The following is a 27,494-nucleotide window of genomic DNA, read 5'->3' as shown; positions in this document are numbered from 1 at the left end:
AATCAGAGGTCACGTTTGAAAAAAACAAACACTTTTTATTATCTTTCTGCTTCACAAACTTGCACCAATTCACACAAAATGTCAATAAAACACGTTGAGGTCTGTGCCCGTAGCGTGACAAAATACAATAAAAGTCTAAGAGGCGTGAATACTTTTGCGAGGCACCGTGAAATGAAAAGACATAAAGGGGCTAACTGTAATTTTCACTCAGTTAATGTGTCAGGCAGGAAGTATCGTGACTTTCTGAAGCAGGTTGAGGGTGGAGCGCCAGGTCAAGGACGCCTTGAAAAGGCGCGGAGATAAGAGAAGTTATGGGAAGCTCCAAGTTTGTAGTCAGTAAGGATACAACATTGCATAACTTTACAGTATCAAGATGGGGTGGAACATGTGCTGCTTCAGGTGGATACTGTGTAGCGTCCTCTGCAGAAGATTTACAGCAGCAGAATGAAAGAAATGTTCGTTTCTTCACGGATTTGAATATTTAAAAAAAAACTTCATTTTTTGCAATCCAAGGGCCGCAGCATTCAAACTTTGACATATCCAAAATGTAAATACTTGTATTTTTTAATAGGTACCAACTAAGATGTTTTTCTTATAATGTAATAAAAAAATACAATATGAAAAGGGAATATCAAAGAACTGTGCATATTTTTCATGCATTTGAATATTTAAAAATAAAACGTCTTGCAATTCGAGAGCAAAAGCATTCCAACTTTGAAATGTAAATACATGCTTTTTTGGGTTTTTTTTAAATAGGTAGCAACCAAGATGTTGGTTTTTATAATAATGTAATAAATAAATAAATAAATTTGGAAAAATAAATATCAAAGAACTCTGCACATTTTTTGTGAAGAAACATAATCTGGTGTTGTGTAACGTTCCTCTGGTTATGGTTTCTATTTCTCTAGAAAGAGGAAGTAATTCATAGAAATACTGTTGCGCATGTAAACCAAATATCAGAAACTGCGCTGTTTATTTTCCACTCATGGTCTCCAGAGTTCCAGCATGAAGACGTCACCGTTAACGACAAAGTAGGCAAAAAAATGTAGAGATGATCAAATGCGTGGCCACGCAGAAATGTCAGTCCTGCTTTCCTGCATGAACCTGCTGCCGTGGCAACCTGAGCAACTGAGACTTCCAGATATTGGTGTGAGCAGCTGGTCCCAAACTAATAATATGCCCTTCTGACAGATGGGGTTGGATGGCTGTCATTCGAACCCTGCTGATCCATGCAGGCAGGAATATCTGGAGCACACACACACACCCACACACTCACGCCCCCCCCAAATAAAAACCCAATGCGGTCACTGGTGACGATTTTACGTCACCGGTCATCTCCGTTTGCACACACCTCTTCAGGGCCTCTGGTTGAACATGAACTCACTTCTGACTGCAACTCCACCTCCGCTTCAACAGGTGGCTGCAGAGGAAATCCTTTTAGGAACACACAACTGTTCAGTGTATTGATAGATGATAAGATATTCATGCAACTTGACAGTTTTCACATTTTTGTCACATCACAACCTGAAACTGTAGCGCATGTGAATGTGAATATTTCAGCAAAATATTCCACATGTGGACGCAAGGAGCTACCGGTAACTTGGCACAGATGTTTCCTTTTGGCCTGTTTGAAGAAAGAATAAATAAATTAAACAAAAAAAAGAGAACTTCTTAACAATTCGAGATGGCGGCCAATATTTTTCCAGATGGCTACCATGGTCGCCAAGGCAAACGTAATATATGATAAATATTTGATGAAAACTTGCCAAATATGTGCCAAATTATACATAACTGGATCCACAGATATCATGTTTACTGATACGTTTTGGTTTTGTCAAGATGGCTATCAGAGTTGTGATAAAAAATTAATTTTTTGACTAACTGAATATTTCAGACATATCTTTCAAATGCTAATACAAGGATCTCACTCGGCGCTGATGTTGCCGGTTTGATTTCTTTTGAAAATGGAGAAAAATTAAAGAAATAATGATAGACACTGAAAAATTCAAGATGGCTGACGTGGTCGTCGAGGAAAATTTATTTTTGCTCTACATTTGTCAGTTTCACAGATTAATACTTTTGGTGCCATGTTATACATAATTGGGTCCATATGAATCACATTTAATGATAGTTGTTGGATTTTTCAAGATGGCTGCCATAGTTAAGTAAATGTTTGCACTAAAACTGCCCATCAAATTACTGTATTTGGTCTCAAATCCAAAATGGAATTCTAAAATGAATCCTGTGCAAATGTATTCAGTCCACCTGAGTCCAAAACACACAGATAATATTCCACAGAAGCATAATTAGGCGAGGATAACTGGTTTTATAAATCAGATTAAAGGGGCCTTAATACAAATTCCTGAAACTCTTTAGTAATTTTTTTTTTTTTTTAAAACTATGAATGAAACCATGTTGAAAACACTGATGTTTGTTAATAAAAACACACACTGCACAGGAGAGAAAAGGCCAGGATTTAGAATAGATTAATCATGAAATAAGTAAGCACTAAATATTAGGAGATTATCCACGAAAAGGCAGGGATTAAAGAGAGCCTAAACTACTCAGGCAGATCATCCCAAATTTCAATCTGCATTCAGAATCAGCAAGACGCCTCTTTGTCTCAGGACGTCATGCTGGATGCAGAAAGCTCTGAATGTAAACAAGAACTCTGCTGCTTTTTTTTTTTCCTGAAAGGAAAAGAGGGGGAACTAAAGAGGACACAGACTGCTGTGCTTTTGCTCAAAAATGTAACCAAGCAACAACAACAACAACAAAAAACCCAAAAAACTTATGAAACATGCAGAGTGGAAATTCCATGTTATTTATTTGCGGCCTGCTGAATGCCTCCCGAAAACAAGCCGAGCAGCTCAAGAGATGATTTGCATGTAAGCTCGTTTTCACTTTCGGAAGGTATCTGAGGAATTTGCCCCGGGGGCTTTTTGTTCAAACTCGAGCAAGTTTCATTCCACCTACCCAGAATCACCCGCAGGCATCCAGGGAAACGCTCCACTGGCTTTTCACATTCATTTCATGACGCACGTGGTTGGATGGTAAGACTTTTTTTTTTAATAGCGTCATCTTATTCTTTAAACTTTAATAACGCTTCGAGATTCAGATTTCTTTGAGTCTGATTTCGCAAGTTGTACAAATGCACTACAAGGGAAGAAAAAAAAAATCCAAGGAAAACAAAAGGTGAGTTGGAGCAGGAGGCGCGAGCGTGCCATTCAGACAATAACATGCGCGGGAAAAGCAGGGTGGAGAGACGAGGAGTGATGAGGGGAGGCAGGAGGGGTGACGGGTAAAAGAAAGGGGAGGGGGGAGGGGGCATGGGGCGGGGTAACTGGAAGTCTTTTTATCTCCAGTTTCCCACATCCTGTGAACGACCCACAAACGCGGCCACCCAATTTGAAAGAATGAGCGGAATGCGCCTTTTCTCCTCCTGCGCCGCTTTGATGCGCAGCGGCGCAGTTTGGGAGAGGGGGAGAGAGAGGCTCCACGGCAGCCAATAAACTATTTTGTTTCAATGCGAAAGCGATTAGGGTAAATGACGGCTCGAGTAGATGAAACCCGGAATGATGAACTGCTTTCGGGTTGTTTGTGCCTCTGTTTGTGTGAAAACAAGCCTCTGCGTCGGCTTGAGTGCAGCTCCAGCAGGAGCAGCCAGAAAAAAAAACAAAATATTACAGAGAAACCTGCTCAAAGCCTGAAGCGATTATTATTAATCAAGACTTTAGTGTCTCTTTATTTTCAAATAACTTTATTTCTAATAAATGTTCTGCTGTACGGTCAAAGTTTAAAATTGTTATTATTATTATTAAACTATTCTATTTATATTAATTCACATTTATAATTAAGTAAATATCTAGAAAAAACACTGTCCTGAGCCGTATGCAACGAAATTTCGTTCTGTATACACCCTGTGCATGCAAAATGACAATAAAGTCAGTCTAAGTCTAAGTCTAAGATGTATTAATGGCACATACAAAATATGAAATAAAGCATTCTAGTGAAGCTATTTGTATTTTTTCATGTGTTGAAGGAGGCAGAAACTTTCGGCTTTTGAATTTGCATCTCCCTCCAGCATGAATCCCTAATCACTCATTATTCCAGCCCTTTTTGGCGCGTTTTGATTCCCGCCACGTCTGTCTGGCCCCGTCTGTTACGAGGCTGTCTCTAGTTTCATCCTGTGATTGACGTGCGTGCCTGCGTCCCCATTGGCTCACGGAGGCAAAGGGGGCGGGGCTATCAAAGACGAAGGAGCTTATCGCTACGCCTTCTACTACCGCCTTATAAACGTCCTACCCCCCGCTTTTTTGTTTCCAGAAGCCGGTGTCTGGCCGAGGCGTTGGTGTTTCCACTTTTGTGATCCGTCTCGTCGTTACTCCTCTGTTTACATATATCACGGGGAACAACTGCGCTTTCGCGTCGGTTTCCTTTTGAAGAGAACACATCTGTACGTCGAGTTTTTGTTTTTGCCTTTTTATTTTTTTGAACTTTCCTGGACCACAGGCGGATTTTGCCTTCTGTCTGGATGAGAGGATCCGTGCCGCATTTTTTTTGTTTCTGCAACGTGGACACGCAGCCCCAACAAGCAGCGCCGGGAGGCTCCTTCTATCGGAATAAAACATTTACAACCGTGTTCGCCGAGCTGGATTTGATTTAAGGAATGCTGCTGTCCAAGCTGAATTCTCTGGCTCACATCTCCGCCGTGGATATGCCGGCAAAAATGCAGCTGCAAGTTCAGCAAGGTTAGACGCCCTGTTTTTTTTTGTGTGTGTGTGTGTGTGTATCCCTCTGCTTTACTGCGCTGTCCATGGAGTGGCGGGGGTTAGAGCAATGGCTGGCCGCCCATTTCTAAAGCTTCGCTTGCTAATTAACAGGGACACGTAGAGCTTTTGGCCCGCTTTGATCTTCATGGGTTGTGTTTCTGTTACAGTGAAGGAGAAAGAAGCTTTCGAGAAGCTTTATCAGGTCGGCTCCGTGCTGGGGAGCGGCGGCTTCGGCACCGTCTACTCCGGCACGAGGACATCCGACGGAGCTCCGGTTAGTCCACTTTTCACCTTTTATATTTACATATTGTCATTTTAAAATGGCGGTTTCACATATTTTGGTGTTCTATATACGTCTTCTAAAGCGGTCTCCTCTTTGCCCTGCTAGGTTGCTGTCAAACATGTAGCCAAGGACAGAGTGACCGAGTGGGCAGAACTGGTGAGAAACTATTCATATTATTCCGGTGCTTTTCCTTCTGTCAAATACTTTTTATTATTTTTATCTAATTTTTTTATTTTTTTATTTGTGTTTCTTCAGGCTAACGGCTCGCGCGTGCCGCTGGAAATAGTTCTTCTGAAGAAGGTCGGCACTGGCTTCCGCGGCGTCATCAAGATGCTGGACTGGTTCGAGCGGCCCGACAGCTTCATCATAGTCATGGAGAGGCCGGAGACCGTCAAGGATCTGTTCGACTTTATCACCGAGAAAGGCGCCCTGCCCGAGGAGCTGGCGCGGAGCTTCTTCCGCCAGGTGCTGGAGGCCGTGCGGCACTGCCACAGCTGCGGCGTGGTTCACCGGGACATCAAGGACGAGAATATCCTCATTGACCTCCGCACCGGCGAGATGAAGCTCATCGACTTCGGCTCCGGGGCTCTGCTCAAAGACACCGTCTACACTGACTTTGACGGTATGTTGATAAAAAATTTAAAAAAAAAGCTTTTTTGCCCCCTGGATAAAGGTTACCTAGTATGTAGACTGAAGAGTCATGTAGCAGAAATTCCTGGGTTGTGTCATCTTCCTCCGCTCGCTCCAGAGCTGTAGCTTTGTCGCCCCCTATCGGAGGGAAGCGGTATTTTTTACAACTCAAAGTTTGTAAACAAAGTCACGTGTCTGCTCCCTCCCTCCCTCCCGCACGCGCTCCTGTCTAAACACAAACACAGCCAGTCACGCTGCCTGGCAGCTGAGCTCTGATACAGTCTTTATAAAAAAGAAAAAAAACAGGCTTAGCTGGAACTCTTAAAATGCTTTCATTTTCAGTATTATAACAACAACAAAATAAAAACATTTATTAACTTAAGGTTGTTGTGTATCTTATTTTAATTACATTCTTGTGCTTCTAATATTAATAACCTTTATTGCTCTTTTTTTTTTTGTCTAACAGGCACAAGAGTGTACAGTCCACCAGAGTGGATCAAGTACCACCGCTATCACGGCCGCTCAGCCACCGTTTGGTCCCTGGGCGTCCTGCTGTACGACATGGTGTGCGGAGACATCCCGTTTGAACACGATGAGGAGATCACCAAAGCACAGGTTCTGTTCCGGAGGAAGATCTCCACAGGTGAGCGCGCGTGCCTCCGCAACGCTCGCACGAGTTTTTGCCGACGGTCGTCTAACCAGCTCTCCCTCCCTTTCCCTTCCTGCAGAGTGCCAGCAGCTGATCAAGTGGTGCTTATGCCTGAGGCCTGCTGACCGGCCGTCCCTTGAGGACATCATCAACCACTCGTGGATGCAGAACACGTCGCCATCGGTGGTGCCCTCTACGGTGCAGACGGAGAAGTCACCCGCCGAGATCAGGCTACACAGCATTGCCCACGAGCCCGCTGCCTTCATGGCCACCGCCGCGGCCCGGTGACGGGGCTCGCCCAGTCCCAACCGAACCGAGCTGAACTGAACTGACACGTAAAGGCTTCATGTGACAAAGCGACCCCGGAGGCCTTCGCCGAGCCTCAGTGCCAGGCGTCCAGGAGGGCGAGCTGAGCGGCACGCGGACAGCCCAAGTTACGCTAGCTCTCGCAGCGCTCCGCTGGTTTTTCTCCAAAAAACACAAGAGCGGAGGCGTCGGAGGCGAGTTCCGAAGACACAAAACAAAGTGCCTTATGTGAGATTGTTTTAGGCAACGGGAGCCTGAAAATACTTGAATTTCTAAACACAAACAAAAGATGATAACAGACTACATTTACTTCCTCTTTACAAGGCTTGTTTTGTTTTCCCCTCTCATAGGCCTAGATCAGTAAAGCCTGTGTAATTTGTTATTATTTTACAACCACTACTATCACCACTACTCCAATGTCATTAGCAACCAGACAACCTCATAGCGCCGGCAGCAACTCGTGTAAACAAAATCAAGAGAAGAAGAAAAAACACTGGACTTACCTCAGTCTGTTTACTTCAACATCCACCTCTACTCCACCTCCCTCCTCCTCCTCCTCTTCTACTTCCTGTGTTGTACTGTATACAAACACAGGGCTTAACTCAAAGTGTTGAGTCTCTTCAACCTGAATGCACACGACAATGCAACGCAACACACACACACACACCGAGATACGAACATCTTCTGCTCTTTAAACGCTGGGATTTTTTTTTCAAAAGAAAGTTAAAATGTGCCTCACACAGGTCTTAAAAATTCGTTGGGGACAAAAAAGAAATGTAAATAAGATATTTATTATTGTTGTGACAGCTCTCCCATGCCTAATGAGCTTTTTTTTTTTTCATGGCAGAATTTATTTATTTATTTATGAGAGAATTTCGGCTGTCTATGAATGTATATGTTTCATTCCACAGTCACTGAAGGGCCCACGAATTATTTAAGAGAATATGGAGTTTGTTTTGTTTTTTTTTGACCATATTTATTATGGCTTGAAATATTCAAAGAGCAGATGTGTGTGTGTGTGTGTAAATAAAGTGTAAATAATGCTGAAAAGCACTTCCATTTTTAATGTATGTAAACATTCAATGTCTACTGATGGTAACCAGTGTCCACCACACACTGGTGTTTGAGTGAATGGGATGTGTGTGTGTATGAGAAAACTTGGATTGTTGTTTTTTTTTTTCACCCACTTGATTTAGAATTGTAAATTATGTTAGAAGCTATTTTTATATGGTTTCAATAAATATTTTTTTTAACTACGACTCTCGACTCCTCTGCATCATTTCTTAACTGTCGCCACACGCGGGCTGTGTTTGTTGTGAACGCCCACACGAGTTTAGTAGGTTAGAAGGTTATACAACTTCCTGTTTGACACTTTTGTCAAAAAACAGTCAATGCGGGAAGCTGACGGGGAGATAAGAGGTGGCAGATGGCGGCAAAAAAGGCCCGGAGTGTTTATGTGGTCGCAGAGACGTGAAAACAAACTTTATTACAGGGTTTGTTGACACTGAGGTGTAAAAACCAGCTTCAGTGTCTTGAGCTTCTTCATTCAGTGGTGTGCTCCTGACTTTGTTGCACACTTTTTCTGCATTCCTTGGTTTTGCCTCATAAACAATATTTGATTTCACCCTACAAGTTCTCTGGAATAACCAGTTAATTATGTAACTAGAGTCCCATTCTCACATCCCTTCCTGTAAATCAAGTCAAGCTTATTTGTCTAGCGGATTTCAGCAACAACACAGTTCAAAGAGCTTTACATAATGAATAACCAATTATGTTGGGAATAGCAAACAAGCAACATTACATTTTGTCAAATGCCATCATCAAGCTAATGCACATCAAATATATTGATCGATGTTCCAGTTATTGTTAATCAAAGGAAACTCTAAGCATGTGGGTTTCAGTCTGGATCCAAAGGAACTCAGTGTTTCACCTGCTTTGCAGTTTTCTGGAAGTTTGGGTTCAGAGTCACATGGTGATATTATAATGTAGACCTTTGTTTCATCTGCGTAGTTATGATAGTTCATCTTAATTGTTACAATCCAAACCAGCAGCAGATATTAAAATAGAAGGGGCCCCGGGACTGAACCTTGGGGTTCCCCACATGCGACTAATGTCTGTTCTAATGTAGAAGTCACTGTTCTTTAGGCAAGACTCAAACCAGTCTAGTAGAAAAAAATCTGCCCTGCACGAAGTCAACCAGTTTCTCTTTGAAGTAGACCTGAAATGCACAGACAAAACATGTGAAAATATAAAAAGAATGTTAAAAAGTAGGAAGGTTGTATTTAACGAAAACCAAAGTGTCCACCTAATAATCTAATTAATTAAAAGCAGTAAATAAAGCACATATGGTTGAAGTCATTGTCTTGTGTTAGCAATAATCTCCTCCAGCCAGGCACCAATTAAACAAAATGGGGTCAGCATCATAGAGCGCCATCTCCAGGTCAAACGTTTCTGTTTAGTCTGCTTCACCCGCGACCCGATCCCAGGTTACCTGGAAGATTATGGACAGATCGGGTCAACATCAGGATTTAGCCCAGAATTCCCTGATCAGTCTGTTATTTCACACCACAAAAATAAAACACATTTGCTAATAAAAAACCTCAAACTTTTGAACCTTTTGGAGGATTCAGAGATTTATTTTGTAGAAAATTTGGATTCACTAAACAAGTGTCTCTGTCAGAACCATTGATCAGATCTGTACAGTTGAAAACAGTCATGGCAATTATTTTTGAACTTTGAACAAATCTGTGGAGCTTGTAGTGTACATAAGCCCTACAATAAATTATGCTAGTGTATATTTTGTAAATCAGACAGTATTATTTATACGTATGTGCAATTAAACTGAATTAAACTCAATCTAACATGCATCATTTTTCTTCTAAATTGGATGATCAGTTATTTCACATTTTGAACAAACTAGAGGTTAAATATACACCAGGGATATGCTCTGGTCAAAAAAGTGGCATTCAGATTATTTTTTTATTTGACTGTAATATGTGGCTGGCAATTCAATGGACCACACAAAGTGCTTTTTCTTAAATACTTGAGCACCTGTCGCCCAGAGATGCAACGTGTCATCCAAAGACTGAGAGAAAATCAGCAAACTGGAAAATTACTGAAACTAATTTGTATTTACATATATTCTAAACTAATTTATATGTGTTTATCCCCACAGCCATCAGAACACATAACTAACTGTCTAATGACCTGGTCGATTGTACTGCACTGTTTGTTGTATGTTGCATATCTGGTACTTTATAGTATTTTGCTTTTATAATGTACTTTTATTATGTTTCTGCTGCTTGGACAAAATTTCTTGAATCTTAAAGTTTTTAATGGCAAGAAACCAAACTTACATAAACATAACAATGTACAACGTGGGACAAACAATCTACTTCTACTGACCAGAACACAAAGGTCAGGAAATAAGAACATTTACCAAATAATAATAATTCAACCTGTCATGCTCTACAAGCTCTAAGATCTTTAGCAGATTATTTTTGTCAAACCTCCATGTGGAAAACTTCGTCTTTCCCTGATTTATAGTCATCTGTACAAGAATGGGAACCAGAGGGCAGGCAGAAAAACAGAGGTTTTGTTCCTGTTCAGTGGACACCTGCTGTCCTTCACTCTCACTGCGGCCGGAAACTAAAGTGGTCCAACCTTTGATTAGGAAGACGTCAGCCATTCAAGTCACACAGAGACACCAAACCTCCTTCTCTTAAGTCTGGGATTATTGTCAGAAAGTCCTTTGAGTTGGCCTTGGGGATCAGGTCATCTCTCTCAGTACAGGTATGTAATAGTCCAGGCAGCAGGTTTCTCTCTGGGATGGCAGCAATGAGAAGTAAAAAAACAACAAAAAGCAAAATTTTTCAAGCTGGCACATTGGGTGGTAGCATGATGGCGTTCCTCTGTGATGTTAGTCCTGATTTGTTCTTCTTGTTGATGTTTGTTTATAGCTTCTTTGGTCGAGGCGTTGCATGTTTGGACAATTATTTCCTTTGGATTGTGGATGCCTTTTTTTTTTTTCTTTAGAAACATTCAGACAGTTGCTATGATGCAAAAATGTGGCAACAATGCATTGTTTTAGCATCCTCCAAGGTCAAATAATACCTGACCCCAAATTGTAACCCTAACCCTAATCCCAGAGGAGTTGGAAAAAAAGAGTAAATATTGAGTAAATATGGTATTTAACTTCCCTTTGGGATAAACAAAAATATTTTTTAAATCTTGGGGGTTTCTTATGTTGGAGACGCGTATAACATCTGGAAGTACGCAAAACGTTCATGTCAGTTTATTGTTTTCCCTGTGGGTCAGTTGGTCTGGGTGACATAATGCCCAGTGTGGAATCTGCGGTGGAGCTTTGTGGCATTACACCAGTTCTGCAGGCTGTTTATATTTTTGTGTGAGAAAAATAAAAGAGGTTACTCGAGTGTTTCTTTTTGATGCATTAAATAACTATATTTAAAAATATATATTTCTCTGCTTTTCTCTAGCCTAAAAACAAAGAATTTCAACAATCCAAGCAGTGCATGATCATTCTCTGCCATTTTGAAAGATGACTCAACTGCATGTCTTCCTCAAGCCTCCAAACAGGCTGCAGATTTTCACACGGGTTAATCTGGACACCAGGGTGGTGTTGTTGACCGGCAGGCTGTGACCCATCAGGGCTCCTGTTGTCTTGGCTTGATAAGAGTTGTGGCTTTAATCAGTTGTGAGGGTCCTTAAGAGGGCCGGGGGGGGGGGCCGGTTCCTGGACTCGGAGACAGCGCTGGACCCCACTGACAGCCAGGAAAAGATTTACAGCTGCATCAAATGAGGCTGGGTGAAAAAAACAAAAACTGATCCCATCAGTCCCAGTTAATGTCTGTCAGGATGGAACAATGTGTGTTTTTACCTGCTGGGGTCTGAGGAGATGGAGGGGCAAGCAGGGTAATAAAAAGGTGGAAAAGAGTCCATGAGTTAACAAACTGCTTCAGCAACCTTAAGAAAACGCTTTTATTTGTACCACAAGAAAACGGCACTCATTCAGGAAGGCTAATATTTTGTGAAATATTCTGAGATGCTTGGATATACAGTATAATTCTATCTGAGCATCTACGTGATGTACCAGTAGACTCGGTTCGACTGGGGACCAAAGTGGCAACATTTGTTACTTTTTCAGCTGCTGCGTTTCACTTTCACACTGCACTGTCTCAAACCAAACCCTTCGAAGGACTTGTTCCCCTGTTAGCCTGTGGGGGCGCTGCACCAGGAGCAACTGAAGGACACAACACAAAAACCTCTGAAGAAGACACTGAGCCACAAAATGCAAACAAAAATGGAGTGGGGACAGATTTGAGCAGCTGTAGGATTTCTCTTTTGTCTTTGGTAAAAGACCAGGAGCCATTTCTCCAGCTCACACTAGCACATTTGTTTTGGTGGGGGGGTTTTACCCAGAATGCCTTGCACTATCATCTGATTCCTGCTTTTGGACCACCATCTACAATAACTCTTTGAAGAATTTTTTTTTTTTTAAGTATCAGTTACAACAACATTTAATTTCTGTTTGTGGTCAATAAAGTATTTCTGAATAGAATTGAAACAAATTGAATAAAGACAGAAAAACACCAGTGGATCCTAACAAATTAAGATGATGATTTGCTTCTAGTGTCGCTTGGACGTTGATGAGCTGTAAATGAGTTGCTATGACAATGCTGTTGTGTCTTTGCACCATTTACATAGAATTTGATTTTTGACCTAACCCATGGCAAAAGCGTTTCCTGTTCACTTTGTGCTTTTTATGAACAACAGGACACTGACAAGCAAAAAAAAAAAAGCTACAATTTAAGAAAGTCTGTATTTTTGAGTGAATTAAAAAGCAATCTTCCACTTATCTACTTTTAGCAGGAACAGATAATTACGTCCTAAGAAAACGTCTCAGTAATGTTTGTTTTATGACGCAGAATTTCTGAAGAAAGCAGGTAATGCCTCAGGGCCTTTCTAATGCTTCCCCCCCATTGTGTCCTAAATTACTAACCAAGTAAAGCTGCAAGCTCAAAACTCGCACGGAAACCTCTAATCTGTGGTTTATCAGTTCTGTTTGGTCTCACATCAGCTCATGCAAAGCTTTCAGTCCGTACGTCGGCCCGCGTCCCTTCCAATACAGAAGTCTCTCTGCATGGATATTGGAATCGGTTAAATATAAACAGAGATCACACACAGCAAAAAATGCAAGCTAAAAATAAAATCCCATCTTTAGCATGACAACAAAAGGTTGAATCGTTTGATCTGCTGCAGTTTTCTTTTGTCAAAGTAGTAAAAAAAAAAGCACGCAGACACACAGCATTTCTCTGAAAGAGACCACATCTAGCTGAAGAGCACACATTTCCACGAATGACACCGCTGATGGCTTCCCCTGTCATTCTGAGAACCGCCTGCTTATTGGGTGCCTGCGCGTCAGTTAGCGCCGCTCTCAACATCTGAAAATTGCCGCCAAAAGAAGAGAGTTCTGCTTTCCTCACTGAGCAGGTCAGTGGACTGCATGGTGGACAATGAACAAACATTCATCCTCCTTGGTTTAGCGTGATAGAGCACAGAGCAGAAAAATGATCCAAACCATTGTCTATTAAAGTCAGTTTTTAGGTTTTGTAATAGATTCTTGATTGGATTTAGATCTGGACTTTGACTGGACCATTGGAACACATTATTACTAAGTGGCAGCACTCGATTTAGATATTTTTTTTAATCGTATTAATTGCTGGGTCTGCAGTTAATTCATCAAAATTAGTGACATTTTAATCAAAAACAATATATCTCAAAATAAACAATTCAAAAACCACTTTTGCTGAGAGAGTATTGAATAGATGGACAAATGAGCTCAACAACAAAGATACTGATTGTTTTTAATTTGTTGTTTACTCTACAATCAGACATTAGTGATGTGGTCATTAGCACAGGAAGGTCTGTGCTGATGCAGCATGTTTAGCGTTGAGATGCTACGTTAGGCTAACTCCTTTAGCACAGTTTGAACACAACGCTAATCTTTCCCGGCGTTCCATAATTATATATATTTTTGAAACAGAATTGAACCCCCATGGCTCCGTCTTCCGTCGCTGTCTGTCGCGTGTGCGTCAGATTTACAGATCTTCCATTAGTGCACAATTAATTGTGTTAAAAATTTTAACATGTTGAAATCTGTGTTGTTAATGAATCAAAATGAATTATGTTAAAGTCCTGGCCCTAATGAATGTGATTCAGTTTTTTTTTGTTTTGGCTATGTCTCTCAAACATTTGCACCTCTAGACATAAAACTGTTACCCATTATTCTTTGGATAGACAGCAAATGTGAACAACCTTCCCTCTCTTTGCATGATGCTGCCACTGCCATGTTTCACCTTGGGGATGCAGTGATCAGTTAGTTTTATTCCACACAGCCTTTTGCATGCATTCCATGTTTAATGGGTTCCTGCAGGACTTCTTCTGGGTAGAACAGCAGAAGTCTTGTTACAAGCTAACTTGTATTTTTTTGCCCCTTTTAATTTTTTGTATTCTAAAGCCAGTCTGACCTCATTGAGTCAGCAACGTGAGCGACCAACTTCTCTAAATATCTCCCTATTTCCTCAAAATGTCAGGCCAATTTATCCAAAAATGTTCTCTGCGTCTGCATGCAACACCTCTTCTGTGGTATTGTTCGTTTAAAGGACTATCCAATGCAAATCCCACTGAGTTAGAAACAGTGCAGGCTGCCGGGTATTTGCATGGTGAGTCATTGTGGCCCTGCAGAGTTCATCTGACTGCCTCAGTCCGGCACTGAGTCACCGCAAAGCCCGGGTCTGCAGAGTGAGCTAGCTTTCACATCTACACAGCAGCACTATGTTTAGAGAAAGACACTTTCGATAACACGTTTTTGTTTTTTTTTCTTATCCACAAGAAGACCCCATGTGTGATAATGAGTCAGTGAGTGTCATTTCTTCTAAACGCAGCTCAGTGGCAGGAACATCACTGGCCCACTCGCCGCCGAAAGCTGATTGGCTCGTCTTCGGCTCGTTCCCGTAAGTCGAGTGCCGCGGCCTCGTTTGTGTGATAGAGAAACAGAAATCAGAAGGGTTGCGTAATCGGCCCCCTGCTCCTGTTCCACTTGCTGGACGCAGATCTCTTGGCTAATGCTGCCAGGAACTTCCGCTCAGTCTCTCTGTCACTGTCTCCATCTGTACAGGCCTGTCTTCTCCTTATCTGCCAGATATAGATGCAGGCACACACATTCCTGTTCACACTTACAGGAAGGATGAACCGGAATTCATGGGCGCACTGGTTAGGCCTGTTACTTATGCTTTTGAGAAACGCAAACAATTTAGATTTATCAGCCATAAAATGTGGTCAAAGTGTTATGCTTTAAAGAATATATCAGATAACAACCTGCACGGATATTTTTGAGGCAGTTCCAACTTTACAGCTTTAAAGTTAATAATTTATGTTTAAATGAATCCATATTGATTAAGAGAAAAGATTACAAGCTGAATGGCATTGAATCAACTTAATTTGTAAATAAAGTCTTCTAATTATGAACCTTTGGACTTATTTTAAGTTTTAATTACATCATTGCCTATATCCAGTCAGAATAGTCCATGCAAACAGTGGCATTAATCATTTTAAAAAGTCTGAGTAAATATCACAGGTGGATGTCAAGACACCACCGGTCCCACTGGGGCTCTTTGATTGGATGAGGCGGAAATGAACTGAACGTTTGTAGAAACAGAGGTTAGCTTTCCCAGGAGCATCAAGCTAACGGCATGTTAAAGTAGATTTCTGCCATGTTACAGCAGCTTCAGTCTGTTGTAACTGTAGTAAAGGAGTTCATCACTTTTGTTGGATATGCTTAACATCTTCCCCCTTAACCCGTTTCACATATAGCTAATATTTCAACTCACTGTAGATTATCACTGTCATATGTTTCCATGTGACAAGACACTGATTTTAGAACACACATGTAGGGGTGCGTGTGTGTGTGTGTGTTGTCCTGCATGTTGTGTGGATTGGTGGGAACAGGCCCACCACCATTGTGTGGTATTAATGTCTAGTGCATCCAGGGCCGGCCCAATGCATAAGCAAACTAAGCAGCCGCTTAGGGCCCAAGGGGCCCTCTCAGTGGAGCTGATTTTGTTTTGTTTTGTTTTTTTAGTAATAATTTCTATGTCATTATAATAACAAAAACACACAATTTCATCATGAAGTGATTAGTTTTTACAATAATATATATTTGATGATGCATGTAGAAATCTAGAGGCCCCTGGTGGCCGCGGCAGGTCATGTGCGCTTTGCCGGTAATTTGAAATCCAATCGTCCAAAGCTCCAGTAGAAGATAAGTTAGCAAAACAATGTCTCAAAAAAGGACTTATCCTTCAGGGAGACAGAAGAGAGGAAGAATAGAAAAAAAACAAGATAAAGGTTTGCCTTTATATGTCTTTGTAATGTAATGTTTATAAAAAAGATTTGTGAAACTGTTAATAGAAAGTTAGCTTTATAGCGACGGTTCAGTTCAACAGCCAAACATTTATGCTGCGTCTTTGTGTGAAGCTGAGTTTAAACTTGAAATGAGTTGATTCTCCTGCTTGGCTCTGTATATTTCTGAGGTCTTTTGGCTTCAAAACGGCGTGTTTGATAACATTTGATAACAATTATTACAACTTCTCAATGTTTGACATTGTCCAGCAAAATGTTTTCCATCAGGCTACATGGCTACTGCATTAATATATCAATGAAATGTTCTAAGCTGTAGTGATTTATTGTTTGCTGCTGATCATTTATGTATCTAAAACAAACAATATTTTTACATCAACTTCTAAGTTATGTGAAACTTCTGTTACAATCATTTGAAGTGCTCAGAATCAAGCCGGTACCGGTCCACATTCTCAGGGGAGAAAATCTCACCTGGTGTAAATGAAATTTGTAGCTATTGGAGTTATGCTTAAGAGAAATTAATTTAATCATGAATATGTGTGCAGGGCTGCAACGATTGCAGTTTTCTGGTCGACCCAAAGTTACCGATCTTTAAAAAGCCTGACCTGCTGATTTTGAGTTTGTCTGAAATGTCGCTAAATGTAGCAAGAAAGTCGCTGAGTTGGCAGCAGTGGGGTGAATATTGTTAATTGTAAATGTGCAGACATGACCTGGTGGGTCGGTCTGTCAGTCAAACCTCTCAATGTAGAGCAGAAGAGGACAGAAACTGATTTTTAAACCTTTGCTGACAAAAATAAGATCAGGGGATAAGATGGGCGCCCAGAAATCAACTGGTTGATAAATGTATCCTATATTATACATGTATAGAATATAATGTAAACAGCGCTAACAGAGATGCAATAAGTTCATAGCAGGTGTGCGAATGATCTAATATTCTAACTGTTGATTTCAGCTGGTCACATTGTTAGCAGAAATAGAGGGCCCCAAAACCAAATTTCGCTTAGGGCCCCATGGAGTCTGGGGCCGGCCCTGAGTGCACCAATAAGACTTTATGGATGTACTAATATGGCCCTTTACTGAGCATTTGCTAATCAAATAAAGGTTTCATGAATCACAAAATTCATGTTGTGCGTTTAGTGTAGAATAATTTAGTTCATGTTTGAAGAGTCTGAGCATTGAAAGTTTTAAGCTAGGGCAAATTAAAGATGCTCAAGATAGTAAACAATTAGATGGAATTTCCCTTAAGCCAAATCAGAAGTCAACATCAGCTCTGTAATATTTATGCCTGATAAATTGGTTTATGGTAAACTTTGTCAAAAGAACATATTTCAATAATGTACGACGCTTACAGATATTGTATGCCAACCATTTTTCTTGAAAATAAAGTTTTCTTTAAAGAAAAATTATGAGTCATATAGGTGAGCAGCCAGGGCATGCTAGTTGTTAGCCTATTGAAGGCTAATAGCTAGCATGTTCAAGGCTATTGTTAACTTATCAATGCTAATGGACAGCAGAGAAATTATGCAATCCAGTAGGTGACCAGCTTAGGAATGTTAGTTGTTAGCCACTCCAAGGCTAATGCTAACCTATCCAATTTTAATGGTTGCCTGTACATGCTAATGGACAGCAGAGGAAGTAGGCAATCCAGTAGATTACCAGCCTTGTCCAAAGCTAATGTGAGTAGTATTCTTTTCATTTGCTAGCATCAATGGCTCAGGAAGCGGTGCTGGAGTGTCATTAATCAGTAGCTACTGTAGCTTTGGAATGGATAAAACATCCTGTGACAAGGAAGCAGCCACTGGGAACGCCATAGTTTTAATCTTAGTACTAATACCACAACCAAGAGCTAAGTCTAATATTAAGGCTGACTGCATTTATTAAAAATAATTAGTTATATCGAACAACTCGATTCAATGACAGTTCAGAGTAGCAGACAAATATTTCCAATTTCTTCTCTGATGCACCAGAATCTTTCTGTTTCTGAAAGATTCTGTGCTGAAAGTGCTCTAAGTTTCTACATATCTGAGAAGTGAGTATGATGCTATCACAACTTCCAAATAAGTTAAAAGACTTTAGAAATATACCTGAAATGGTATATACGTAGTCGAATCAGATAATGCATAACAAAAAATAAACAAACATCTACTGCAGGGCTTCACCTTTTTCCTTCATATGTGCAACAGTGGGGCTTTTAGGGAAGCAGTTATTCAACAGAGCAGCATTAGATGGGTCAGTGGCATTGTTTTTCAGTAACCCTGGTTTAAAAATCAAGATTTATGAACCATGCATAAATCTTGCATGGTTTATGCAGATTTATGCATAAATCTTTGCATAGATTTGAGGAACACAGTGTTCCTCAAAGCTTGTCTGAAATATCCAAGTGATTCATATCTAAGCTTTAATGTCCAAAAATAAAATAAAAGCCTGTCTCCGTGTTGAAAAGAACAAACTGAATTGCCACAATCCTCAGCAAGCTGCCAGTTCAAATAAAAAGCATCAGCTTCCTCCATAATTTCTCTCTCAGCAAGGTCGGTTCAACCTCATAAAAGGAACACACATGTACACACACGCAGGTATTGGCGGCTGATGTTGCTGGTCAGTAGTCGTATCACTCGGTCCAACAGAACTGAGGGTATGATTCTCCAGAAAGGTCGAGCCGAACTGCCTCCTCATAAAGTTACACAGTGTTCCTGATGGCCCTGCTCAGCTTCAGCCCACCTCTTCCTCATTGTTTGTCCAACTGATGATTCATCCTCTATATGTGTGTGGAGGGGGTAGGGATGGCCTGCCAGCGATGGTCATTCACATTTTAGGAGTAAATGTCAGACTGAGAAACTTTCTACCAATCAAAACTTTTACCAAGTAAAAGGAGTATTACTTGGTCTAACTAGGGGAGAATTTTTTATCTTTAAAGCGGACCAGTGCCTATTTGTAGCTCAGTACTTGAGGGCTTGCAAATTTGAGGATTTTTCTGTGGAATTATTTGCGCCGTTTTTCTATTTGTTCCAGAATTCTTTGTAAAGCTTATCTAAGATATAAAAAATAAAAAAGTTCAGCTATTTACCTCTCTGTTTGTTTTACAATTAACACACTACTTTGTGCTGAAGTAAAAACTTAAACACATCAAAGTTTGTAACGTGTGAAAATATATTTGCTACAAAAGGCTTTACATGTTGACGTGGATTTGATGCCAATTAAAACCTTGTTTGTTGATGCACACAGACAATAAAAGGTGGTTAATTTGAAAATGAGTGCACGTGTTTTGACCGGAGACGGTGGGATGTGATGTTTGGGCAGGTGCACAAAGCTGTTGCAATTTCGAAACTGCATTTCTTAACAGCACATAGACCTGACTTGTCTGGTTCTGTTTCGCCTCGGTGATGAAATGCGGCTCGGTCCAATCCTTCGTAGCTTCTTTTCACACTGTCACAAACAGCTTCCAGTCATGCTGCGACACTGGACAGGATAAAGCAGCAGTAGATAACTAAATCATCAAAAAATGTTTCTCAAATGAACACTTTACACATTCATCTGGTATTTGCCGTTGAGGCGAACCGTTCCATACTTGGACATGGATTAAACACCATCCTTCCGCCGTTCTCTGCTTGGTCTGATCACCTTTATCATTCATAGCTGCGTATCAAAGCGACTAGTTTTCTTATGCCTCATTAGACCAAATGTGGCGGTATAGCTATTAATTCATTTAACACACAAATTCAACAATCAACAACAAAAAAGGTTGAAAACAAAACAAAATTGTCTTTGAGCGGCTGACCGCTAGCTACTGACGAAGCTAAAGTTAGCATTTGTGTTTTTATTGAGAATGCGCTGCATTTGATCATTTATAGTTCAGAATTCTTACTGATTCTATTAAAACTTGGACGGTTATTTATGGGACAGAGATTCTTTAAAACAAAGATCGACATTTATTACAGGTTTTCTATTTGGGAAAACACAAAAAAGAAATGGAATGTAAGAACTGATCAACAATTAAACATTTCTTTGAAGAAATAAACACACATTCACACAGCTACATAATAATTTTTGCAGTTTTCTGTCTCTGTTCCATTTGAATCATATGTGCAAACAAGTAAGGAAAAAGTTTTTTTCCCCCCCAAAGTTATGTGTTAGTTCAGACCAGCACCTTTCAAGAAACAGAAAGTGTTCATAAAAGATACTGCATAGTGTCTATATCCAACTTTCCCTATTTTGAGAGAAGCTAATGGTACAAATTTAATTGTTGTCTGTATTCACAACAGAATAAAAGCTGACACTCAGCGATGAGGTTCTCCATTGCTGAATGTTGTTGAACACCTCATGGGGGCGTCGACCACAGCTTCTGCGCTGACCCACGTTCCTGCCCACGTTCCTGCCCACGTTCCTGCCAACAACAGTGAGGAACAGACTGAGATGGAGATACTCCAAACCTGACGCTAGCTTCGTTTCCATCAAGCACAAAATTGTGCAAATTGAAATCACAAAAATAAAATTGTTTAATGGAAACACATCAATTTAGAAAAAAATAATAATTTTTCTTTTTTTTTGTCATAAATGGTTTTTGTGCTAGAATGTTACTGCTGTCAAAAACGACAAAGAAGACAGGCTCCAGCAGGTCATAAAGCAGCACACAGTTCATAAAACGTTGCGTCTTTCCAACATGTTGAATCCATCGCTCTTCTGTAGCCACTCCTAGGTATAAGTGGCTTGTCACTCCAATGAATGAATAAGATGAATGATGACTGATAGCACCATGGCTGAAATATTAATATATTTAAATACAACTGTCTGATTGAATTTTGACTGATCTGCCATAATTTTTAACGACTTCTCGCATGAATAAGCTTATTCACATGTGATTTTAATTTAATTTCTTATTTGATGGAAACACTGCAATTGCAAAATTGTTATGTTTTCAGGGTAGTAATCTAGACAAAGACTTGTGCACATTTGTAATGGATATGCAGCTGGTAACCAGATAGAGTCATACTTGATAATGGAGAAATGTTTTATGAGGTACAACTACAAGCCAATGCATCTCAGTGCAGCCTTGGTTTCTCTATAGAGAATATTTATTGTCCTACACACTTTATACACACACACAATACCAGAGAAATGAAAGTAACAACACAACAATACACTGCAGTTTCACTGAGCCTCACCCACGACTAACTGAAAGACCAACACAAAAACAACTTAGAATTGAACGTAGTCATCCTTTTATTAGTGTTGCTTCTTTTTTTGTTGCAATGTTAATGATAGACGTCGATACGCTACATCCAAAAATAGAGCTTTCTTAGAGTAGCTCTAGTTTTTACCAACTGTATTTGTCCTGCAAAAAAAAAGAAAGCAGCAGAGCATAAAATGTACTAATAAAAAGATGATTCACACCTTTTCTTTATGAGCCGCTTTGCTTCACTGAATGGGAATGCTTTCCTGTGTTTTCATGTGTGAGTAAATCCATCTGTCATTCTTACTCAGCTTACAGTCCCAGGAGGGCCGTTCTGTTGTTGACTTTGTTTTCACATTTTTGTGAATGACTCAGCTGTGTAATGGGAGAGGGAGGGCGAGGCAGGGCAGCTTTCTGCCCCACCTCAGCGCTCTCTCAACAGTCAAAGTGGATCCCACGGTTCCGTGGCCTTCCGTGGTCGTGTCACTCCTGCAAGCCTGAACAGAGCGGGACAACGAGGCTTGTGTAAACACAAAGTACCACCATGTTGGGCAACAGAACCTGGTGCAATTTTTGTTTCCCACATAGATCACTTGTTGCTGATAAAAGACATTAGTGAGTAAATAACTGTCATTTTGACATCCGTGTGTGTGAGTGACTTCTCCTGGAATGAAAGCAAACCAAAAAAACTGTGATGTTTTTACAAAAGGTTTTAATTGTTGTTACTGTTTCAGTGGTAACATATAATACCAGACAAATGGAAGTTCAGACAATGAATAACTCACAAATTTCAACCCCTGCAACCTGAAAATAAAAATGACCAAACAAAAAATAAGCATCAGGTAACAAGTTTACATAAACCAGCAACTTGCTTGATCAACAACTATCCTTTTGTGTCTCAAGCTACATTAGTCATAGTAACATGAAACCATCATTATTCCTTCTCCTAACAGGTTTTGACGAACTTTGCGGTCTCATAAAATCTTTACTACTTCTTCCATACGAAGGGCAAGAAATTATTTGTATTTGGGTTTTTTTCTTTGTTGTAACAACGTTTCATGGCAACAAATCTAAGGCAGAAAAGCTTGTCTAATTTGGTTTAAATGGTGCCACGTTTGTAAAGGGAGTAAGTTTATGGGTTCAGCGAAAGAGTTTCATGTAAGGGCTGTGTCTAAGAGAACGCTTTCCAAAATCTCTGCCAATGCCAAACTGCTATTGGCGGAGGCGGTTTGATGGTTGACATCATCGGATATAATCTCAAGGCACAGAGATATAAGATTCTGCAATTAGTGGAAGACCCATTTCCCCTCTCTGTGGGACTGAAAGCTGTCGTTTGAGATGTCGTGTCTCGCCCCTACCTACAGGAGTTTGGATTGGTGAGGATGGATTGGTCTGCTCTTCTAGCCTGCGACTGCTGTTCAATCTAATGCTGGTTAGATACCTTCGCTAGTATCGCTTTTTCCTTCGGGTCTGCATTTATCTTTCATGGCATCGATTCAACAAGGTGTCAGAAACTTTCCACATTGGCTTCATAGCATCACGTTGTACTTGTAGATTCTCCCATTCCACGAAGTCGCAAAGACGCGTCAATGTGAAGAGCATTTTGAGACGATTCAAGCTCTGAGATGGCAACCGATCCTGCTGGAAGCAACCATCAGCAGATGGGTCAAAAAGGGATGGACATGTTTAGCAACAATATTCCGGTAGGCAGTAGGTTTTAATTGATGCCTAACTGTTGCTAAGTAACTCAAAGTGTGCCAAGAACATCTGATTCCACACCAGTTTACCATCAGCAGCAGCCTGAGCCAGTTATACAAAGCAGGATGGATCCATGCTTTGATGTTCTTTGGACCAGATTCTGTCCTTAACTTCTAAATGTTGCAGCTGAGAATGAGAGCAACTAATGTTTTCCACTTGTTTTGCTGCGCCTGTTTGAATTGTAGTCTTAGTTTCCGTGGATTCACTGACGGGAGTGGTATCTGTTGTGGTCTTCTGCTGCTGCAGCCCATCTGCGTCGAGGTTTGATGGTATTCTCCACACTTTGGTTGTAGTAAATGTTTGTTTTTTTGAACTAAGGTTACCTTTCCATCATCTCAGACATGTCTACCCATTCTCATATGATCTCTACAACTAATTTTTTTAAAAATTGACTGGTCGGAGTTATGCAAGACAGCCTTAATTTTAAACACTACTTAAGTTGGGTCTTATGCATTTTTCAGGCATATAGTGCCATTTTTAGCACAATCAAGTAACTGTGTTATCTTCAGTGGTCATGAAAATGCTGTAGAGATTTGACTTTGAATCATGTCCATATCTGACACTTTGAAATTTGCCTCTGTCTCTTTAAGAACCTCCTACTAACTGCGTGTGCTGGAAACAACCCCATGGTGAGTAGGCCCACCACGTCTATGCCAGCAATAAAATGTCTTAAACATTTCTCTCTCTGACTTTATTGCTCTCTATCTGGAGGCGTGGCTAACACAGTCTGCATTGACATTGTTCACTTCTTCCGCTGCAATTGCCAAACTACAGCCATAGGCAGATTGCAAATCTAAAACATTAAAGAATGTTGACATTATTGTTCACAACTCCTTCTGTTCGCTGAATGAAATTCAACTTGAGAAATTGAGCTCCATGGGAGACGGAGCAGTGAGGAGAGATGAGAACCAAGCAGAATTATCTAGAAAGCCAATGGCTTGGCTACCTAGCTGATAACAAAGCCAAATGTGTTGTGCGGGTGGTATTAAAAGAACTATAAAAACATTTCAGCCATGTCCCTAGAACAGTGAACAAGTGATGAGAAAGTGTAGATTCAAATTCTCAATGAGTTTAAAACCAGCAGCTTTTACTGCACTAGTAGGTAGTTATCCAAACCCCAGCAGTGTGAACGGCCTTCATTTGAATCCGGGCCAGATTATCTCAAAGCCCTTGAGAAACACAGATGACCACAGTTCTCTGCTTTCTGCCAGAGGAAAACAAATAAAAAGGAACATTCAAACCCAGAATGAAATGAGGACTTTTATGACTGGAGCTTTTCATCAAACACCCTCCAACATCCTCTTCTCCGTTATTTGTCTTTGTTATTTTCAGTGAGTATTTTTCCCAGGCCTGGCTGGGAACTGTGGGAGTCCAAAACCTGACCGTGGTTACTCAGCGGCTCAGTGTTTGTCTCCAGGATGCTTGCTGGGTTTCCAGGGTAGTGGGAGTAACTTGTCTGCACCGGGGGGTGACCCTGACTTTCTCTGTGACGGTTCCCTGAGCAGCTGATAGGCTGTGGAAAGGGGAGGCAGCGGATCCTTGAAACTGAAAGGTTATGGGAAGGGAAGGTTTAGGGGTTTCAAATGAGTGGTTCCGGACAGAATTACCCCAAAAAGGTTGTGCTCGCTTATGTGGATGGTTTGTTTTTAGCTCATGTTGTGTCTCTTGGTTTTCATAGCAAATGTCCATTTATCTCACTATGTTACCAAAGAGTTTGAGAAATGTTTTCAATCTGGCATTGTTCACTGTGCAATAAGTTAGCCAACTGTATGTATTTTTGAGCTTTACATCATGTTGCCTAAATTCTTTCATGCATGTGTGAGGAACCCTTTAATCTCCATGGCAACCATTAAGCTGTGCAGAACACCTGGATGGACCTAGCTCAGCCTTCAAGCTTCAAGCTTTCACGTCATTGAGCAACCTTTCTCCGCTCAGCTCCTTCAGACTAGCCGGCAGCAATTAGCAAACATCTAGTGGAACTCGTCACCTGCTGAGCTCATCATACGAGCTACTTCTCAGAGCAACGCTGCTATAAACGTGGTTAAATGGTTAATAGAGGAGTCATGTTGTGATGACTTCCTGAAGGCGGAGTTTCAGAAAGAGCAGAAGCTTCTTAAAGAGAGTTTCCCAATTTCAAGGTGTTAAATCAATTTCTTTTAAGCCTTGTTTGACATATACAGCGTTTTAATAACTGAAGGTAACAGAGTGTCTTGATTGTGCGATAAAATTGCACTATGTGCCTGGAAAAAAACATAATACTGACCCTTTAAGGTATGTGTGGTGTTTGAACTATTAAAACAGGAGGCTATATGCATTTTTAGAGGGGATCTCTACATGTCATAGATTATTTTTCTGTGAATACTGGTGGTTCATCATACCACTTACTTCCTCTTCACAACTAAAAGCTACTCCGTGTTTGTCTATCAAATAAACTTCCAATAAGACAATGAGTACTGCATACAGTGGAAGGGTTGGTCTGCCTGGAACAACATTTGAGAAACTCCTGTGTTTGATTGTAGTACAAGGGTCTAACAAGTAGCTTCAGATCTAGAAGGGAACAATTAATTCTGATGAGACAGAACCACAAATAGCTTAGGACCACATCAAATGCATGTATGTCAGATCTGAGGAAGAGTCAATAACCTGAGGGCTGAGCCACCCACCTGGGGAAAATGGCCAGACTGGGTCAGCAGGGAGGACCTTTTTTGGAACCCAGTCAGGATTTAGGCGTTAAACCAGATGGGATTAGGAAGAGGAATCTTGTGAAGGTCAGCCCCTCTTCCAGCGTCCGTCCCTATGTGAGAACCTTGCTGGATGTTGTGGGAGTGCCGCATTCCTCCCAACCTGACTCACCGCGCTGCACACCGCGCCGGCTTCTGCCAAGACCTGTTAGCCAAGGGACACTAGCATGCTCCCACTCCCTGTCATCCCAGGACAAACAGTCCCAGCCAGAAGAGGATCTGGATTTGAAGGGGGAAAAAAAAGTGTCGGTGTAGTGACTACAAAGGGGAGGAGAACATGCAGTCTGGATCAATAATTTGCTCCAGGAAGGGTAAACTGTGTGTTTGTTCTCCATGTGGTAGTATTTGTCGGTTCTGCCAAAAAAGTGGAACGTGTTTTCTTTTGATGGCATTGTGAAACGGAACACGGTGTATTATTGCCTCCAGCTACAGTAATTCCTTCTCTGTACAGTTCCAGGCTTTTGCCAAATAGAATTACTTTCACAATAAGCAGTTGTTATTGCCTTGCCAAGAGCTTGCAAGTAGCAACAGCGACAATGATGATGATGGCGGTGATGAAAAGGCTGGGTGGGTAGACCAACGGCACGGTGAGCAAGATGAGAAATGTGATTAGCCCGGCTCAAATGTAATTAAATCTTTCCACCTTTTGCACAGTTTCTTTTTTTTTCTTTTTTCCTTTGTTTTCTCTTCCTGTGTGTCATAACAAATATTTGTCATAACCTCTCTGCCCACGTGCATTCCCACTCGCCCCTCCCTCCCAGCCTGGCTGGCTTCCCGTAAAGACACTGCCTCTCATACTTCCTCATTCCTGAAAACCCAATAAAGAGCAATGGTGTGGCAACGCTCAAGCTTCTGCCTGCAACGGCCGCCTGGAGGGGCAATGATCTCCAACGGGTGGAGATGAGCTACTTGGGAAAGACGGATGACGAGCCGGAGGCTTTTTCAAGTTGCTGTTGTCAATAGTCGAGCTGAATCAGAATTTACGGCCAACAACGCAGTGTGCAGAAGAAAGAAAAAGATACAGGCGCAATAAACAAGTTTCACATGAGCAAGTGCGTTATAATCCCCTTTATGAATCACGTAGAACGACACAGGCAGGTGCAATCTTGTTGCAGAGTAACAGAAAACGTATAGGAACATAACTATCGCTTTCTTTTCCATGGAATCCCACAATTCCACTCGGATGGTATTCCCACGATTCTCTGTTTCAACGGTTCCAGTATTTCTAAGGAACACACAAGGTGGAAATTGGCATTTGTTCAATTCAGTTGATCTATATAGTTCCAACTAAAACAAATAACATCTTGTTCAAGCACATACACACTCGCGTTTGTATTTCTACCCATATTAAGACTTTGCATTGCCCTCCATTCTGCATTTATGCATTTATGCATTTATTTGTAACTGCATTTATGCCTAAAACAGACATTTACCTCAACCCTAAACATTACTAGTCTATTCCTAACCATAACCTTAACTAAAACTGAATTCATACCTTACCTCTAAACCTGACCAGCCATTGGTTTCCATAAGGCCCATCGGTCTTCAGAAGGTTAGCAAATATGCCAGAAATAGTCCTAAATAGAATAGCTACAGAAGTACACACACACATACACATTTCTCTATTTTTGCAGGGACTTTCCATTGACTTTAATTCATTAAATTATCCCTAACCCTATCCTTGACCCCACTTGGTCACACCTTGGTCCTAAAACAGCTCTTTGTTGTGGAGTCTTTGGTCTCCATGTGT

At 40.9% G+C, this 27,494-nt stretch overlaps 1 protein-coding gene and 1 long non-coding RNA gene across 2 annotated transcripts; one reads left to right on the top strand and one right to left on the bottom strand.

The window, feature by feature from the left end:
- Positions 1-4,310: 4,310 nt before the first annotated feature.
- Positions 4,311-7,899, top strand: pim1 (Pim-1 proto-oncogene, serine/threonine kinase). The gene is made up of 6 exons (XM_028019207.1): positions 4,311-4,751; positions 4,940-5,046; positions 5,161-5,211; positions 5,311-5,677; positions 6,152-6,328; positions 6,414-7,899. The coding sequence occupies exons 1-6, from the start codon at positions 4,670-4,672 to the stop codon at positions 6,620-6,622; spliced, it is 993 nt and encodes a 330-aa protein (XP_027875008.1). The 5' UTR covers positions 4,311-4,669; the 3' UTR covers positions 6,623-7,899.
- Positions 7,900-19,981: 12,082 nt separating this feature from the next.
- LOC114148755 (uncharacterized) lies at positions 19,982-27,119 on the bottom strand. Its single transcript, XR_003596330.1, has 3 exons — positions 25,667-27,119; positions 21,467-21,742; positions 19,982-20,459 (listed from the first exon to the last, which is right to left on the bottom strand). It is a non-coding gene; the product is annotated as an uncharacterized LOC114148755 (long non-coding RNA).
- Positions 27,120-27,494: the final 375 nt, after the last annotated feature.

The sequence above is a fragment of the Xiphophorus couchianus genome, chromosome 1, assembly GCF_001444195.1.
Source record: "Xiphophorus couchianus chromosome 1, X_couchianus-1.0, whole genome shotgun sequence".
Taxonomy (NCBI): domain Eukaryota; kingdom Metazoa; phylum Chordata; class Actinopteri; order Cyprinodontiformes; family Poeciliidae; genus Xiphophorus; species Xiphophorus couchianus.
The sequence above is the reverse complement of the archived record's forward strand: the minus strand, read 5'-3'. Positions and strand labels throughout refer to the sequence as shown.

What these genes read in the sequence shown, in the direction of transcription:
- pim1 (XM_028019207.1), top strand. Translation starts at nt 4,670, where the DNA reads ATGCTGCTGTCCAAGCTGAATTCTCTGGCTCACATCTCCGCCGTGGAT. An exon ending in GGACATCCGACGGAGCTCCG is followed by an intron (nt 5,047 to 5,160) that starts GTTAGTCCACTT and finishes TTGCCCTGCTAG; the next exon opens with GTTGCTGTCAAACATGTAGC. An exon ending in CCGGAGGAAGATCTCCACAG is followed by an intron (nt 6,329 to 6,413) that starts GTGAGCGCGCGT and finishes CCCTTCCTGCAG; the next exon opens with AGTGCCAGCAGCTGATCAAG.